This window comes from Rhagoletis pomonella, unplaced genomic scaffold (genome assembly GCF_013731165.1).
Source record: "Rhagoletis pomonella isolate Grant_MI unplaced genomic scaffold, Rhpom_1.0 Rhpom_scaffold_00005, whole genome shotgun sequence".
Taxonomy (NCBI): domain Eukaryota; kingdom Metazoa; phylum Arthropoda; class Insecta; order Diptera; family Tephritidae; genus Rhagoletis; species Rhagoletis pomonella.
This window is the reverse complement of record NW_023458559.1, coordinates 55,801,952-55,821,439: the sequence shown is the minus strand read 5'-3', so window position 1 is coordinate 55,821,439 and position 19,488 is coordinate 55,801,952. Positions and strand designations below refer to the sequence as shown.

General features: G+C 36.7%; 2 protein-coding genes across 8 annotated transcripts in view; one reads left to right on the top strand and one right to left on the bottom strand.

Annotated features, from left to right (window-relative positions):
• LOC118739262 (receptor-type guanylate cyclase Gyc76C-like) overlaps positions 1–4,537 on the top strand; it is a 161,774-nt gene extending 157,237 nt beyond the window's left edge. For 3 of the 5 annotated variants that reach the window (XM_036470493.1, XM_036470494.1, XM_036470496.1), the window contains 5 exons: positions 49–214; positions 627–936; positions 1,032–1,260; positions 1,340–1,504; positions 1,599–4,537. In XM_036470493.1, coding sequence (XP_036326386.1) covers positions 49–214; positions 627–936; positions 1,032–1,260; positions 1,340–1,504; positions 1,599–3,692 — 2,964 coding nt within the window. In that variant the 3' untranslated portion in view covers positions 3,693–4,537. The remainder of the gene's footprint in view (positions 1–48; positions 215–626; positions 937–1,031; positions 1,261–1,339; positions 1,505–1,598) is intronic. The other 2 variants (XM_036470492.1, XM_036470491.1) reach the window with 1 other exon arrangement.
• A 6,857-nt stretch (positions 4,538–11,394) lies between these two features.
• The window catches only part of LOC118739261 (mucolipin-3-like), a 16,679-nt gene continuing 8,585 nt past the window's right edge, over positions 11,395–19,488 (bottom strand). Inside the window, exons 2-4 of one of the 3 annotated variants that reach the window (XM_036470490.1) lie at positions 15,953–16,803; positions 14,528–15,117; positions 11,395–11,652 (exon numbers count right to left, since the gene is read on the bottom strand). In XM_036470490.1, the coding sequence (XP_036326383.1) occupies positions 11,603–11,652; positions 14,528–15,117; positions 15,953–16,803 (1,491 nt within the window). In that variant the 3' untranslated portion in view covers positions 11,395–11,602. Of the gene's footprint in view, positions 11,653–13,324; positions 15,118–15,952; positions 16,804–19,488 lie in introns of those variants that run through there. The other 2 variants (XR_004992992.1, XM_036470489.1) reach the window with 2 other exon arrangements.

Here is a 19,488-nt window from a genome sequence, read left to right as displayed (position 1 = left end):
TAGTGTACGTAACGGAGATTTTCGTATATTAATCCTTCTATATTATAGGGTATGATATATATACACGATTCGCAGCTGATGTATCATGGAAATCTGAAATCGTCGAATTGTGTGGTGACCTCTCGATGGATGTTACAAGTAGCCGATTTCGGTTTGCACGAGTTGCGAAATTGTGCGGAGAGCGAGTCGATAGGAGAGCATCAGCACTATAGAAGTAAGTGTTGGAGGTTTAATTCATTAAACGCTGGGGATTTTGAGCGCTTAAAGGTGAAAAAAATCGTCTGAACGGCAATATTACAATTTTTTGGTTATATATTTAGACTTAAGTAGTACGCTTTCTTTACCACAAGGGTGGAACTCAGAGTATTACAAACCTTTTAGACTTAGCATAATTATCCTGTTACTTCTCAACAGGCTTATAAATATTGGAGACGGTCAAACTATCTGGTGAATTTAAGTTTTCGAAATTTGAAGACTTGCTTGGAAGACCGTAATGCTTATAGTTTTCCGTAGACGTAATCAGAACATCAGAAACTTCGCGGCAAATTTTTTGCTATCTTAAATCTTTACTCTTTCGTACTATCCTTATACCTATAAAACTCACAATTTTTTCTCAAAATTACCAGATCAATTTTGGAAAGCACCCGAATTGCTGCGCAATCCACACATGTATGGCACGCAAAAAGGGGATGTTTATGCCTTCGCCATAATTATGTACGAAATAGTTAGTCGAAAAGGTCCATTCGGGCAGGTAGCCTACGAACCAAAGGAAATTGTCGATCGCGTGAAGGAGCTGCCATTAGCTGGCAGTATACCCTTTCGTCCCGAGTTGGAATGCATACGCGAACACGAATTGTGCCCTGATTATGTGCTGGACTGTATAAAAGATTGCTGGAGTGAGGATCCGGAGATAAGACCTGATTTTCCGACTATACGGTAAGACCGTCGATAAATAGTATTCTTGGTAAAGCTCAGCAATTTTAATTCTTGCTTTTTTATACATATCTCTAATGTTCCTCTATTTTGTTTAGCAATCGTTTAAAGAAAATGCGTGGTGGCAAGACGAAAAATATTATGGATCAAATGATGGAAATGATGGAGAAGTATGCCAACAACTTGGAGGATATTGTGACTGAGCGCACGCGTATGTTGTGCGAGGAGAAGCGCAAAACAGAAGATTTATTGCATCGCATGTTGCCGCGCACTGTGGCGGAGAAGCTGACAATGGGGCAAGGGGTCGAACCAGTGTCCTACGATTTGGTAGGCGCATTTAAAATGATTCAACGCAAGGGACTCCGGTTTTTATATAGTTTTTTGTTTTCGTTTTTTTTTTTCGCAGGTCACGATCTACTTCAGCGACATTGTGGGCTTTACTGCAATGTCAGCGGAGAGTACTCCACTGCAAGTGGTGAATTTCTTGAACGATCTCTATACGGTTTTCGATCGTATCATACGCGGTTATGATGTGTACAAGGTGGAGACCATTGGCGATGCCTACATGGTGGTAAGTTTTATCTGGAGATTTTCTACTTCATGCAAAATACCCGAATTTAAAAGCGCGTTCACCTAATATGATCATTATCTAATTTCCCTTAAAGGTCTCAGGTCTGCCAATTAAGAACGGCGATCGACACGCAGGTGAGATCGCTTCCATGGCACTGGAGCTGCTGCATGCGGTCAAACAGCATCGCATAGCACACCGTCCCAATGAGACGCTCAAGCTTCGCATTGGCATTCACACGGGGCCCGTGGTGGCCGGCGTTGTAGGTTTGACAATGCCACGCTACTGCCTCTTCGGCGACACAGTAAACACCGCCTCACGCATGGAGTCCAACGGCGAAGCGTTGAAAATACACATATCAGGAAAGTGCAAGGAGGCACTCGACAAGCTTGACGGCTATGTGACCGAAAGACGCGGGCTGGTGGCGATGAAGGGAAAGGGCGAGGTGGTCACATACTGGCTAACAGGCGCCACAGAGAAGGCCATACAGAAGAAACCAGTCGACATGACTGACATGCCGCCGCCTCTATTCTGCCGACCGCGCAAGAGCCCAAAGCTGAATAGCGATTCGCGGCAACCGAGCATCGTAGGCATGCACTACTATGGCGCTGGCTCGCGGCGCACATCGATGGTGCCACGCACCGATATCGAGTCCAATTATAGTTTGCAAGGTTCCACATATCATGTAGCACGCGATTCACCTTACCTGTCGTCGCGTCGTAACGATCGGCCGTCGCTGAATGGCATTGGCGGCAACAGCATACCGGAGCGAATGAGCTACTATGGCGGCTACGGCGGTGCGGGCGCCAGCGGCGGCCGGAGTGGGAGTGTCGGCGAAACTTGCACGCTGCTCGAGTCGGCGCACGGTTCACGCAACACGCTGGAGCATTCCGAAAACGAAACGAACTGTGATAATGAGTGCGTAAATGGGTATGGTGCGGATGGTGATGGTGATGGTGATAATTATAGCGGTGGTGTTGGTGGCGGCAGTGGCGTGATAGGTGGCAGTGGTAGCGGGAGTTGTGGCATTGGCGTAGTGAGCATCATTGGTGGTGCGCTGCCGGTAAGCGCACATCGTGCGGCACACTCCGCTGCCAGCTCACCGAGCCACAAACCGCTTGCGCTAGTGCGTCCCCATCGCCGTATTATAAGCGAAAGGCTAGCCTCCTCACCCTCCGTACAAGAGTTCAGTGATATAAGTCGGCATCCGACGGTAGCGCAAACCATACTACTGCGCGAGACACGCTCCCTCGACCCCATGCCAATGCAGTTGCGTAAGAGAAACGAGCCCGTCAAACTGCCGCCGTCCAAACTGTGTAAGAACAACTCGCGCTCCTTGGATGCCGTGGCGGCGCTCGGTGCGAGAGAGAGCAAAAACAACGATTCAGAAAACGCGAATATAAATGGTATAGAGTGTGACGAAGTCGTCGATGGTGTGGCCCCATTGGTGGAGCACGGAGCTACTGCGAACGCTGACACAAACAATATGGACGGCGAGGACTACGACGACGATGTCGGCCTGCTGATGCGTGATAATGGCGGCCTCCGCCGTCGCGGGCACAGTGGTAGCCTACAACCGACTGTGGTGCCCGTCGCATCCACGCTGTTAAATCGTCGACGCAGTGGTGGGCACGTTATATCCGGCGGCAGCCTTAGTGTCGGTATTGGAGTCGCTGGCGGCATGCTGCTGCCCTACAAGCACCTCAACAACAACTGCAATGGTGGCATGACCATAGAAGAAGACGCGCAATCACCGTTGCTTCAACGACAGACCTCACTCACCAGTCCGCCCGATGAAATTCTTGCGCTTACGAAACGTTGGCGTTCACTGGAGACACTTGAAAATGTCAGAATCGGTGATGCAATGCTGGTGAACTCTAATAGTGGTCGTGGTATGCTTGGTGGCACCACGCACATCTGCGGACACGCCGCGCACAACAGTGTCAGCTACGCGCCCGACATTGATGGGAGTCGTGCATCCGGTTCAGCGGCGACATGTGCAACGACAGCGACACGCAGCGGTAATACATTCACTACGTGGATTTGGCGCATCATACAGGGTAACAGTAAGCGGGCGAGCGAATCGTCGTTGCGGCGCGTGGTGCCAAGTGGTGTTCACGCGCCGCATGTGTTCACCGATATGCCCGCAGCAACGGCGGCGCGTACGCGTGATCGAGAGAGCATTGTGTAGAGAGTTACGATGGTGGGGAGAAAATAGATTTTGATTTGTATTGTAATAGTATGTGTGGCGTGTTGAAGAGAAAAGTTTCAGGAGAGGGTTAAAAATTGGAAATTATACGTTTTTTTAGTTAGCTGAAAAGAAATTGCATTGCGCCTTTTAGGTCGAAGTAGTCGTCAGAAATAATATTTTTTTTTAGTTATATCCGCTTCATAACCATGCATAAAAGGAGCTGCAGCTTCTGTCAGTAAATATTGTTTTTTCGTAATGCACTGAACCCAGTCGGTGATTCTGAGATATAGCTGCTCATTTAACAGTTTCCTTTCAAGTGAATTTAAAAACTTTCTAAAATTATTTGCTAAATACTATTAGGCACTTCATTTGACAAAAAAAAGATCAACTAAGTAAAAAGCGCCTGTATATGTTTATTAACTAGATTACGTACATATCTAGAAATATGTACATATGTAAAAACTCCTGGTTGAGAAGGGTTTTATAAAGCGAAATTTTCGAGCAACTTTCTCTGCTTATAACGAATATGTTTAGACTCAATATCAAATTTTTTTTAAATCCTCAAAAGAGGCCTTTGATCTCAAACAGAACACACGTATAACATTTTTATAGCAATGCTTAAATACATACTTTTTCTATATACTTACACTTTCTTTGTATGTAATTATATACATATCATCTGTGCGCATATTTACATATTCATATGTATTTAGGAATTTATTCCCTCGCGGTGTCAATGAAGTTAATTCTCCGTTTTTTTTTCACAAAATCCCAATTTCTATAATAGTTGAAGCTTTTCACACATATGAACGCGAGAAAATACGTAGATAAACTGCAGAACTAAACGTAAATAAAACGAGCCCTAACTGCCAAAATCAAAATTTTCTCTTTGATGCAGAAATGCATCTAGATGCTCTGGGAGTATTTCTGAATAAAAAAAAAAAATTGCTAAACGTCGCTTATATCTTTTTGGCGGTTAGGGGTCCAAAATACACATAAATAAAAAATAAAACTTTTATAAATTTATCTAGTCAGCAGACACCAGACTAGTTTTGGTTATAACTTTTTTTTAATGTAAAATAAAACTTAAGAAATATAAGTAAACACAAATGTAAACAACAACAAATGAGTTAACGCGCCACAAATGCTTTCTAATAGGTAAATGTGCAGTTAAATAAAATTTAGGAAAAGCGTAAGCAAGCAAATAAAATTAAGAAATATATATTTATGTATATTTTGTGAAAAAATACACTAAATGTTTATAAAAAAAAAAATATATATATAAATATATACATATATCTTTTTTGGGACAAAAGTCCGCTTATTGTAGTTGCAAAAATCATAAGACTTCTTCACCAAACAAAATACACTTTATTTAGTTTAATAAAAAAATTAAAACAAAAAATTCTATAAAACTAAATTAACGAAAAAATTTAAAAACTAAATGTAAATTATTTTAATAAGTGTGTATGTATATAAGCAAGTTCGTTAGTGTAAGTGTTGTATGTATAACTAGAAATAAAAATAGTAATAATTAATTATGTAAAAAATAGCAAAGTTTTGTGTGTTTTTTTTAAGTTGCGATATGTTTGTTAAAAATGTACGTGTATGCGTGCGTGCATTTGTGTATGTGTGTGTGCATTCATAGAGCGTTAATTAAATATAAATACCATTAAAAATTTTTAATTTAAATTAATTTAGTAACTGAAAAAATTTTTTGTAAATACAAAATACAATGGAAATAAAAGCAACATAAACATACATATATACATCACTAGGTTAGAGTGAAAAGTGGCCAAGTCAAATCAAAAATACGTCTTACCCAAAACGACTAAGGTACTCGTTTTATTTCTTCGAATTTATATTCAATGAAAGGCACAGAAAATTCGCTAAGACCAAATTCGTATATAATGCGGATTCGTATGGTGTTATGTCGTCTTCGAAGGTTTACAAAATACTTGAAGAAAATGGCTATAAGGAGTTTTTTTGTATATCATTTAAAATTTAAAAAAATGGACTTAGCAACTTTTTGCTCTAAGCTAGCGATATGCTGTATTTAGTTTTATTGTAGTTACTTGTACAGAGAAATAATAATTGTTAGATTCTTAAAGCAAGCGTAAACCTAATGCGTGTATATTTATGTATATAAAACTAGATTAATTAATTTTTTATTTTATTTTTAAAACTTCGAAGAATCATACAAAAATTAGTATGATAAAAATGTTTAATGAATTACTTGGCGCAGCCTTGCGTGTTACCCTGCCACGTAGAGCTGAGGCAAGCCGTAATTCACACACTCTCCTTGGAAGCTAGTGGCGCATGTGCAGTTATCAAACGTAAAGGCATGCGACACTGGCAAGCAAAAATTAACGTACATAGATAAACTTTGAAAATGTGTTATTAGCGAGAACAAGCATACGAGAGGATTACTAAAAAAAAAGAAAATAACTAAACCATCTTCACGAAAGGTGTTAAAATGAATTTTAAAAATATATTTCATTAGTACTATAAAAATGCTGTCCTAAGGCTATCTACATATTTAGCTGCTTGAGCTTAAAAACAAAATTAAATTATTAAAAAAACCGAAATTTTCAAATTCTTCAAAAAAAAACTGAACTGCTTGAGAGATCGTCATTCATACATACTTTTCTACGATTCATTTGAGTTTTCAAATCTCACTCCATAGTTGAAATCAAAAATTTTCTATAACAAAAATCATGTACATTCGATTTTCAAATTTTATACCAGATTTTTAATAATTCAACAAATTTTCACACTTTTTTTTAGCATTTAGTTTATAGCACTTTGAATTTTAGTGAAATAAGGTGCAAGTAGACGACTTCGTTTATTTGGAAACCCGCATTAGCACCAATAATAATGTCAGCCTTGAAATCCAACGGAGCATAACTCTTGCCAACAAATGCTACTTTAGACTGAGTAGGCAATTGAGAGGTAAAGTCCTCTCGACGTACCACCCTCTATAAGTCACTTATCATTATGCACGAGCTGGTTTATGGCACAGAAGCATGAACAATGACAACATCCGATGAGGCGGCTCTTGGAGTATTCGAGCGAAAGATTTTACGGAAGTTTTACGGGCCTTTATGCATTGATGACGGGCGAGTACCGCAGATGATGGAACGTTGAGCAGTTGGAGTATACAACGACATGGACATAGTGCAGCGAATTAAAATTCAGCTGCTCCGCTGGCTAGGTCATGTCGTTCGAAACGCTCCAGCTCTGAAAGCATTCAACGTGGGTCTTCCTTATAAAAAAAAAAAAAAATAGGCGAACATACTTTGTACAAAACTGGCACAAAATGGCATACTCAAAAATTCAATTTTTTTGACTTTGAAGTTTTGAAGAACATTTTTTGAATTATTATAAATTTTGTATTAAGTTTGAAAATCGCATTTTTTGTGTTTTTTTTTTGTAGAATATGCTATATTTTTATAAAAAATTAATTAATATTAAATAAACAAAGGGAAAACTGTCAATAATGAGGATCAAAAGGGGGCGCTGTTCAAGTGGAGTGCACTGTATATGTAACACTAGTTACATATACATATACATGTCTATACAAATATATATACTACATATGTATATGTAAGTCACTTTACGCAATTTGTAAATGTTGTAAATTTTTTTGTAAGTACGTATGTATTTTTTTTTAATTTAAGTATTTATAGTAATAATTTACTACATATAGATGTACATAAGCAAATGATATGGAGTGACCCATATATAATTATGCAGTATATTTTGTATGTATGTATGTAAGTATGTGATGTACGTTACTTGTTTTCTAGTTTTAATGAATAATAAAAAAGCGAAATATTCACCTCTATTGCGAGTGTCGACTAGTAGTCGCTTTTCCATGGTATTGTGAATGTCGATTTCTCGTTTAATAAGCGTCTGTGAATAGTTTTTAACCGCTCATCCTTCTATAACTGTTTTTTTGTAGAAGGATGAACGATTATCAACTTTTCTCACTCACTTATTGAACGAGAAAACGGTTTTGAAAATACCACAGATCATCGAAAATAGACTAACAGTCGTTTAACACTACTAGTCGACACTCGCAATAGGGGTGATTTAAAATAAATAAATAAATAAAAAGAAAACAAAAACCGAGAAATATAAAAAGTATAGCCAAAAGAGTGGCCAAGTTTTGTAAATTGTTTCAAATCAATTTAGGAAAACCATTAGAAAGCTATAAAATAAATGCATAAACAAATATCCACTGTTTAACTAGCATTTTAGTACATAGAACATTTAAAAATTATCCATACAGAATTATTGTATATGTACTGTCTGTTGTTGTAGTTCGTTAAGCGTTCTTTTGCACACTCCTGTGTGGCGCATAATCAACAAATAAATATATGTATATGTATATCAAAACATGCAAACGTAACAACCTACAATTATTAAAGTTTTGTTGTGTAAAATAATAGTGAAAAGAAAAAAAAATATTCTTACATAATTGTATGTGAAACGCACAGAAGCAAATTAATTTAGTTACTATTGAATACATTTAATGAAAATATATATATAGCATTGACACATTAAGTTAAACTTTTGGCTAATAAAACTAAAATCTGGACAAATGGATTTAAAATTTCAGCGGATAGATTTAAACTTTGGGAAAATAAATTTAAGCTTTGGGCAAATAAGATTAATCTTTTGGCAGACTAAATTTAACTCTACTATTTATTTATTTATTATTTAGTGTTTTTTCAGTTTTTTAAACACTGTTTAGTACTATTGTAGGGTTTAATTTTTTTTGGCTCAAGATTTAAATTTATTTGCCCAAAGTTTAAATCTATCTGCTGAACGTTTAAATCCATTTGCCCAGAGTTTAATTTTATTTGCCAAAAGTTTAACTTAATGTGTCAATGCTATATATGTACATATATGTATATATAATTATATTATATTAATTCATGTTGAAGGAGCAAGAAAACAAATCAAAATACATTGATTGCCATATTAAAAATAATTTAATTTAATTGAAAAATAAATACAAAACAAAAAAAGTAAAGAAATATGAGTGAATAAAATGATAAAAATGAGCTGAGAGCTTCTGTTCAAAATTGTTGGATTTATTTTACTTGAGCAACATTTGCGGTGCTATGAACTTTTTTATTTCAGAAATGTTGTTATGCCGTACTTGGGGAAATGCATAGTCTATATATGAGCAAATCTCACGAGTTACATGAATACATGCATTTATATGAAAGTCTCCGCATAACCAAAGTTGGGCAACACCAACGCCAACACAACGCAGAAAGATGGCCAACTCTCCACTTTTCGTGCGCGTCGTTCGTCAGCTGTTCCAAATAATCAATATTATGTGATTTAATTTTCCTTTTTAAACAAATGCAGGCAAGAAATATAGTTTATAATGCAATTATTGATATAAAATTTTGATTTATCTGCCGCTAGTATGTAAATTTTGTGACCAAAGTATTCTCTGCTAAGCGTTCATTGTAGCAAGCAGGGGTGTTACTCGTGCTGCTGTCAAAGCGACGCCAGCACCAACGCAACGCCAAAGTTGTATGTGGACGGGCCTTAACACATATGTCAATATTTGGCCGAGTTTCTGCTCCGATTTGTGGCGTTCACCGCAATAATGTTATACGCCGACTCCGAACGGCGAAACTGTTTTTCATTACACTATTACACTCAGAGGTATGTCTTTACCTGCAGAGGGGCGACCGCTATTAGAAAAATATTTTTATTTATTTATTTTTCTTGATGTTGGATTGAACCGAACTTGAACCCAGGACCTGCGGAATGGTAGCGCGCACTGTCAAAAATCTACAAAAGAATAGTAGCGCGCCTAACTACACGCAACAGCTAATTACATGCGCCTCATACAGCAAGATTTGGCTGATTAGATATTGCATCTGTTACTTTTCCATATTGTATACTTTTGGGCTCCAATGATTTTCATTTAGAGAATTTTGCCGAAAAAATTAGCTACACTGAGGGAAATAATGCATAGTAAAATTGAATATTTTATATTTGATTATCGTTTAAAAGTGTTTGTATTTAAAAATAATATTATATATAATATAAACTGTTCACATCTGAGTATGTATGTGCATGATAAAAAAAATAGGAAGGTAGAACCATTGAGAGGAATGTTTCAAATTCTTGACGTTTGCAAGCAATTTAATTTTTAACTTTGAACAATTCCTTTTTTAACTCTCAATTTTATATGATTTTAAAATGTTGGCAAACTTCAAAAAAAATAAAAATCATTGCCGACGAATTGACAGAACGGTTTTACCTTACTATGATTTTATCATGATGTATATGTAAGTGTACATACTCCTGCAGCAATAATTATTTGTTGGAATACGATTGCGTTCTGCACTTCACAGAACGTCGATGTTTTTGTAAAACCGCCTATCGCCCAAATGCAAAACCGCCTATCTTACGGCACTAAAATTTTACAGGGGAGCGAAAAAACGGCATTGCCTTTATAGGCGGTATTTCTCTAGCTATTATTTTAGAAATCTGTTGTTTTAATAACGATTGAAGAATTTTTATGCATTAATCTCGACGCCTGGAGTTCAGGGTTACCAAATCTCATTTTTGCCACAACGGCGATTTAGGCGGTTTTGCAACTGGTCGATGGGCGACGTGAAGCTTTTTCGTATTTCGAAAACACAAAAAAAAACTATTTTATCATTTTTCTAACCATGTTGCCTCGGACGGCATTTGAGCCCGGACCCTCCTGAAAGCTAACATATAGTGGCAAGCATCTCTGCGCACTGGGCTATAACCACGCATGTGAATGTGTTCAAATGTTCACTTTGAATCAAGGTCAGACCAAGCGATTGGGACATTTACAGGGTGGTGTTCTTGAATTATTTCAAATTTGGATTCTGCGGGACGAAACACATAACCATAGGTAGTTCCGGTTAAATGCACATCACATTTATTTTTTTTCAATTTTATTTTGTGTGCCGGTGTAATTAAGGACAACATTTTTCATACCCATTCGTCCTTATGCACCAAAAAATGTGTTCTGTTATAATTCTTCAGATTTTTTTCTTTTATATGATAGCCTATTTTGTGATCCTTCATTGCACTGATTTTTTTTAATAATTTTTTGAAAAACTTATATTTTTTAAATTTAAAAGTCGTTAAAAAATCCTGTCTTCGGACAGAAAAACTAAGTATATTTTCGCGAATAAATTAATTTTTTTGTGTGTAAAATTTACTGTCGCACGGTGTTATATATCTTCGCCTTGGCACCACTGTGATTAACGAAATCTTGAAGGTTTTTGAAGACCTGAAATTAATTAGACACAGAAAAGAGTGTTCATTACTTACAAATTTTTCCATGTCAAGACGGAACAATGTGGGAGAACTTTATTTCCTGCAGTTACAACAGACGTCATTTGAAGTCGTTTCCATTTGTCTTGTGTTTCCTTGGTCTTTTTATTACTAAACTATTGTGAAATTCGCGGTGACAGCAGTCTAACTACGTATATCCGAATGCGGCTCTTCTTTTTAACATAGTGTCCGGAATCCGGTCACCCATCAAAATTTCTATCCGGTACATCTCTAATTAGGATCCTTTGCGGTATGTACACCAGCATACCATTCTTCCCTTGTTTAGGCAAATATTCCCTTGTAGTTTCGCATGCAATTAAACCCCCATCTTTTCTTGTAAATTTAAATAATAGTATGTTTTTTATCGTTTCCCATATTTAATCTTCAGGTATATAGATTATATGTATAATTTTATTTAAACTACATATTTTACATGTACTTATTTGCGTTCAATTACAAATACATATATACTTAGACCTATGTATATATGTACATCTGTATATGTATTGTTTTGCGTACAAACCTACATACATCTGAATGAATCGTGGACTGATTTTCATTTATTTCATGACCAATAAACATTCATCAGACGCGCGTCTCATAAACACAACTGTAAAGTGAAAAGAAAAAGAAACGAAAGAGAGAAAAAGTACAAATCATAAATAAGAAAAAAGTATTATTTTTTTGTTACGACTAAACAAAATGTGTTGATATATATTTTTTTTCTATTATTTTTTTGTGTATATAGTTGCGTCCTTTACAAAGTTTTTCGCAAGCCTACATTTGCCCCAAGCAACAACACTAAACTAACATGAGCGTGAATATTATGTAGGTATGTATGTATAAGCGAGCTGTTATGCATATATTTATAAACGTACATGCATTGACATACCTATGAATATAAGCTTTAGCACTTTTGACAATTGCATATAGTAAGAATTTATCTGTTTCTTATGTGCCAACAATTTGTAGGGAAAATACCCACACATGTATGTACATATGTATCAACATAGTAAGTAGTAAATAGAAATAGTTTAAAATATGATTTTTTTTATTAAATTATAAATCGCTTGTTTTTTTTGGCAGAAATATGGAATAAATTACACATGTATATATCTATGAACAATTTCATATATGTACATATATGTAGTATATTTAATTGTATTTTAAATCGTATGAGTGTAGTTAGAGTTCATTCTGGTGGTAATGATTCCTGTGTGGTGGTAGAAGCATTTAAATATAAATTTTTTAAAAAACGATAATGCCTTAGAATGGAATGAGCAAAAGTTAGAATAGTGGAAGAAGTTGGAATTTGAAAAACTAAATGCTTATAAATGAGTGGACATAAAATATAGTGCTGGTTTCTCCAACTCAAATTAACTTAGTTCAGCCACTTTTTGGACTTAAGTCACAAGTTAGCCTACGTTTTACACAGCTTATTCTTGACTAAGTCAAGAAAATTGGCTTAACTAAGTTAAGTTGAGTTGGAGAAACCAGCCCTTAGTCTTTTTAAAGCAAGTGTATTACAAGGCGCAATAATGTTGCATGAAAAAATGTTGCTAGCCACATTTTATTCTCCCAGCAATATTTTAATCCTCTATCAATCCACTTGCGAAAGAACTCAAATTGTGTTTCTTCATTTTTGTTTATCAAAAATAAATGTCTTTTGACTAACTACAACAAAGTTTATGTGTTTTTTTTAATTATTGTCTGCGAATTTTATTTTCACCTACTTCACAACAAAATATACACTTTAATGCATACTTGTAGGCGATTTAAAGTTTACATTGAGTAAATTTGTTCGTAATTAAATTTAGAAATTTGCGTCGAATTATTTTCTATTGAACAGGTTATACAAACATGAACATGCAAATTCGTCACTTCTTTGGCTTTACAAAATTTTCTCGTAACTTTATTAATAAAAAATATATATTTTTTTTTCAAAAATTAAAATTTTATATTCGCACTTGAATAAATGGCTGACTTCCAAAACATACCAATACAATGTTTGGATACTGTTATACTGCGGTATTTAAAATGTTTGTATATGCAGAGTTGTGAAACATTACCATAAACATTACATATTTTGAATACTCAATAGGGGTATTCTCGAAGTCTTGCACGATGCAAGGATTGCACGAAATTCTGTATCAAATACTATAACAAGATACCACAAAAAAAAAATGAAGTGAGCGAGATGAGAGGAATGAGAGAAATATGTACATGGGCTATGCTTTTTTGCAAAATATATACTTGGGTTTCGACGTTGCATATTTTGCAGCGATAGGAAATTGTGTTTCCCATGTATTTTGTTGTTGTGTGTTTGCAAGTTATGCAATCCGTGCTACGTGCAACGGCTTTGCAAGATTCGGGGAATGCCCCTAATATAACACTGAACGCCCTTTCGGAATTTTCCATTTTCACAACACCAATCGCAAGCAAAAACAAACTAAGCATCAACTTTGTTAGTGATGCACTGATTGCTCTAGCGATACGTTTTGATAACTTTCCGGATACGTTTTGGAAAAGCATACATTGTCAACCATTTCTAGTCCGGCGTTACGGAACTTTACACTTTGTACACTAGGCAAAGCAATTGACGTTTTGGAAGTCAGCCAATCTTCAGCATGTCTTTTTTTATCCTAATGTGGTTTCAAAGTTACGAAATTACCCACAGATAAATTACTTACAAAATGTTATTACAGGTTTAATAACCTATGACACAAAATACGCTTGTAAAACTGATTTTTGGTCCCTGATTTTTACACAACAAAATCTAATTTACAAAGCGGTAGCGCCCCTCTTCATTTTCAATTTGCTGGCATTTTTCCAGCAAGCTCTTCTTTACAAGCGCAAAAATGCGTTTCCCGGTTTCATATGAAGCTACAACCTATTACTCGATCTATTCTGACGTCACATATTTATATATTCAAGCATGCTTGTTCCTCATTCGGATTTATAGATATACATACATATGTATGTATGTATGAAGGCAAACTTTGAAATGCAGTACGTAGCATTCAAATTTTGCCAGCAAGCAAATATTTAACTTTCAACTAAACAAAATCAACAAAAAAGCAAACTATATATTATGTATATGACTAAGAGTAAAGTAAAAAGAAATAATAATACATGAATCAGCTAATGCATGCCATGAACAACGCTTGCAAACATAGCATTTCAGCAAATTAGCAGCGGCGGTGTCACAACACATTCCAAGCGTCAATTCGTACTCCGTTCGTTCGTGGTCGTCGTCGTCGTCGTCGTCTCATTCATCAGTACAGTTCCAATTGAATGTACATCATCAATATTCTCAACAACATTCAATCACTTGATAATACTCGTTAGACTGGTGTACCCAGAGGGTCCGTTGCTGCCACTTGTACCGCCACTGTCCCCCCGACAACGCCCACAACAACAGACTTGGCGTAGCACATCCAGCAAACCGTTCCCATCAAAGTCATCCATGTTGTTCATGAACACACCTGATGTGAGATCCTCCTCGTTGCGCGTGCCCACGAATGCTTTCAGATCCGAAATGGGGAATCCGTCACGATAGTAGCACTTGATCGTGTCATATGCATCCATAATGACTGAGATGAAGAGCGATAGCACGACATAAATGTACAGCGAAATGAAGGAGTACAAGTAGATTTGGCAGAACCACCACAGCCAGTCGGCCTTTGATGAGAGTGTCGCGAAGGTGGCAAACATGTCATCACCATTAATTAACGCGAAAAGACACTCCGAGGTGGTAGCGAGCGAGCGGAACTTCATATGGTAGGGGCCGAGTATGAGCCAGCCGCAGAATGTAAAACCGGCATAGATGAGTAGCGCTGCGAGTAGGAAGCGTAGGATTTTCGGCGCGGCTTTCTTCAGTGTGAGTATGACGACGTTGTAGGTCTTGAAGAAGCCCAGATAGCGCAGCACGCCGAACCACACTAGCAAATTACCGATGCCTAGGAAGAGTGAGCAGGTGTCCCATTGATCGACGACTAGAAATTTGCGTTCGATTTGCTCCTTCAGTGACGAGCCAATGATGAGCAGCAAATCGTTGATGATGATCATTACGTACCTGCGCGTGCGAAGAACAAAATAGCGTTTAAGTAATTGTTAGTTTAAATACAAAACATAAGCCGTCATCGATTCGCCAACAGTTAGCGAGTGGCGAAACGAACGAACTCAATGAGGTACATCCAAACTCGCTATCGTCTATCAGTGTTAGCTAACTTTATTGTTGCTTTCACATGCAAAATTCTTCTTTAAGCGACCGGAACTCAAACATAGCAAGCAGCGAAGTGGCGAATCGATGACGGCTATAAATTGGCAACACAACGGAAGTGAAACCTCTCTCGATTCATTTGCTGAAATTTGTATTCAAATTAAAATGCTGTGCAGTACGCTCAATAGCGTAGGCCGAAAATCCGCTCGCCGGCTCTCCCAAGTCCTTCAAAGTTTAATATGCTCAAAAAATAAAAATTAATAAATTAATTAATTAATACATTTTTTTTAATTGCCATAATCTTCTAAAGTATTAGTCCTACATAATTTGGTATATGGACCTTTTTTGTAGAGAATCGAAGATAGGTAAGAAACATTTTTGTTAGTACTTGGACTTTGATGGACTTGAGCGAGCCTAGGATATTGACCAAAAATTTTCACACTTCACACAGATATTTTTTAGAGCATAATGACCCTATTTTTTGCTATTACCAATCAAAATTCTTAAAAATCGGATTTTCGGCCCACGCTAACGCTCAACAACTCAAAATTTTAATAAATGCGGCAAGACAGAGGGAAGAAAAATGCGCTTCCGTTGCATGCCAATCGTCACATTTTTTTCGTGACGGTGGTTTGATTCACTACCACCCCTAAATTGAGATTTCATTTTGAAAAAGTATATCACTCACCAAAAATTCACAAACTCCATGTGACCGTCGAAGCTCAACTCCTTGTTGAAGTGCATGCGGAAGAAGTTCACCGTCTGGCAGCGCAGCAAGTAGGCGCGATACAGCGCGCGGGAGCACAGCGCAAAGGACAGTAAACACACCATCAGCACCAGGATGTTCAACATGCTGCGCAAAGCCGCATCAAATTCTGCATTCGAAAAGAACTCAACATCGCCTTTGCAGCGCAGTCGCTGCGCATCCGCATCGAGCGAAAGCAGCATTTGTCCGTCGTGATCGCGATTGTCGAAGATTATACTCACATCGAACTTGAAGCAATCGGGCGCGGACAACGGCCCGCCGTAAGCCTTAAAATTGACCGTCTTGATGGCGAACACCAGCGTCGCCTTGACCAGCGAAGAGAAGCTCAACTCGACGCCGCTTTGCTTGAGGTACGCCTGCACGCCCATCTTGGTCACATTTGGCGGCAAATACAGACAGAACTCAGTGATGTCCGGATTGAAAATGTACGACTCATTGAAACCGAAAATCGTGCCTTCGCGATAGTTGTAGAGGCAGAGATGTAGAGGGGCCATCTCGTTATTGTCGGTCGGGTAATCATATGGGCCGATGGAACGACTCATGTTGGCATAACCGCGCACCGCATAGTCGATGGTGTTATAGAAATCGGATTTTTCGTAGAGCGCAAAGGGGCCTACAGAAGGCGGGTAGGATTCCACTTCACGAGAAGAGTCCCAGCCGCGCAAAAATAGATGCGAAAAGGCGATGCGATTATCCCAGGTGTAGTTGATGTGATTGTAGCGTGAATGCGCGAAGAGGCACAGCTGCACTGTCACCAATATGATCTTCACCACCTGACGGAGGGAGGAAGAAATAAGTTATGTAGGTAGTTTGATTTTGTAGAAATTTATTAAAATTGGCGTGTTTATTACGGCATGACTCAGCTTTTTATCTCAATTACTTTTTAAGTCAATAACTTAATTCATACGCATTACATTCAATCAATCTGTGATACAGACAAACGAGTATGCAGCACTGCAACAAACAGAATTACAGTGAATTCAATTGGTATGTGAAAACTTTTCACTCAATTAATTAATTTAATTGCATCCGTAGACAAATGTCGAATGTTTGTATGGAACTATTTGAGTACTTATGAATGCATACATACATATGTATCTTATTACATTAAATGAGCAATTCTTGTATACATATATAGTATCTGTGTTCATATGGAATAGTAGCTTATGTCGGGAAGCTGGCTTTAGTATAATGCAGCATTCCTTTTATTCTTTAACCGACAAGGAATTTTTTTATGAGATCTAATAAGAATATTGACTTGCTACTATCGGACCTATTTCCTGCACGTTTATTTGCCAAAAGTTCTTCAACGGCTCGGCGCCATTGAGTCATTCATAATTGTATGCTGCGGATGCCGCATTATACTAAAGCCAGCCTTTCGACAGATATGTACATATATCCATAGGGTTCTCGGAAACGGCTCTAACGATTTTGATGATATTACGCACACAGATAATGTTTTGGATTTTAACGTTATCTGAATAGGCATTATCTCAGAGAAGACTCGTATAAGGTTGCCACCTATTCGAAATTAGTTACAAATTAATTAAAGCATTCAAAAATATGTTTAATAGGGTTGCCACCTATTTTGAATCCCATATTCGTTAATATATTTGTTTAGGAAAAAAGTTAAGATATTACTATTCATGTGTACCAAGAGAAGGTTCTTAAACAATGTTTTCCCTATATAAAAAATGTTATGCCTTAGGATAATAGTATAAGGGTGCCACTTATTTTCGATTCTACACAATTTATCTAAAACATCGCAAAATGGATATCAAATGAAAGGTATTGTTGAGAACTTTGGTCTGAAAATATTTTCGATCAGGGTTGCCACGCTTGACATTTCAACTCACATTTTAAGGCTTAATTCTTAAACTGTAATATAAAATTCTCTAAAACGAATATTTTTTTTTAATAGGTTGTCTGGAAAAAAATTTCAAAAACAATTTAATCCGAACGAGTTGTCTGAATTTTAGTCACTGTAACGGGTGTGACGAGTACGCAAACCAAATTAGCTACTACCTACTTGCATTAGAGTTTTTCTGCTAATTATGACTTCTGCTTATGGTTTTAAATAGTTCGTTGTATAGTTAAATAAACATTCTCAACATTTACGCCAAAGTTACTTGCCTCTATTGTAAATTATAGATTATATGTTCCAAATTCAACTGTGACGGGTGTGACTAACTTACTTTATTTCTCAAAAAATCGGATTTTACGAACGTCTACAAGATTCTGCCATCTAAAGAGGGGGTAATCCTTGATGGGCCTCTTCATTCCATTGTCTGCCTGAGTAATTGTAAAGTACCTTATTTTTAAATAGAATGAAGCTGTGACCTGTCAAAAATTAGAACAATTAGAGTTCTATCGAGCACCGTGAATGCTAATGAATTTCTTTTTTTTTCTACATATGCATAGCGAAAACAATACAAAATGTAGCAGGTTCAGAAGTACAAATGTTAATGTAAAAATAAATTATAATTGCAAATAGAATCCTTAGAGAAGCTTTAATTAAACACTACACAGCTCTAAAAAATCTGTGGGCCAAATATTTATTTTATAAGCTCTTGAGGAAAAATACCGAAATACACGGTTGAGATAACTAAAATTATTAATTATTGTTAAACTAAAATTAATCACAAATGTTATGATAGCATTTTGTGACTCATTTCGAAATTTTCAAGAGCTTAAAAAGATAGATGAGGCAAATAAGTGAATACATTCGCATTCAATTATTTGTAACATAAAACTATGGACTATCTGCAAAGTAGCAAGTGACAATCACGGCCGAGCGGGGTAAATATTAGTTGATAATGAGCAAATAGCACACAAAGGAGATAGTAAAACTGCGCATGTAAGTGTTGAGTTGTGTACTTACACCCAACCTTAAGTGCTTAAAAGCAACAAGAAAAAAAAAGTTTTGTTCTAAGGCGCAGACATTGTTTTAGTAAGTGATTAGCATGTTACGGTAAAGAGAAAAATAACTGGGTTTAAATGTACTAAAAATTTAATGTAATAGTTAGAAAATTTAACGGAAATGTGCGACAGCGAACTCTTACGTAGGCGAAAGCTAGGAAAATTCCATGCGATGATATCGAGCCCTAACCGCTAAAATAATGTAAAAGATTTTTTTTTTAATTTTCTTTTTGATGCTGAAATATTCCTAGAACATCTAGATGTATTTCGGCATTAAAAGGAAGATTTTGAAAAAAAAATGTCGCTTACGTTATTTAGACGGTTAGCGCTCGACATGTATTCGCAGACACTTTTTGTCTCAAAAAGATAAAACGTAGAAGACTATGAATAGTTCGTACCTGTTCGAAGCGTTGGCATAGCAGTAATTTAAAAGCTTACGTAGCTGATTAAAATTGATATATAAATATTTGCACACATTTTCAGAATCACGATTATATATATATATATATATATATATATATATATATATATATATATAT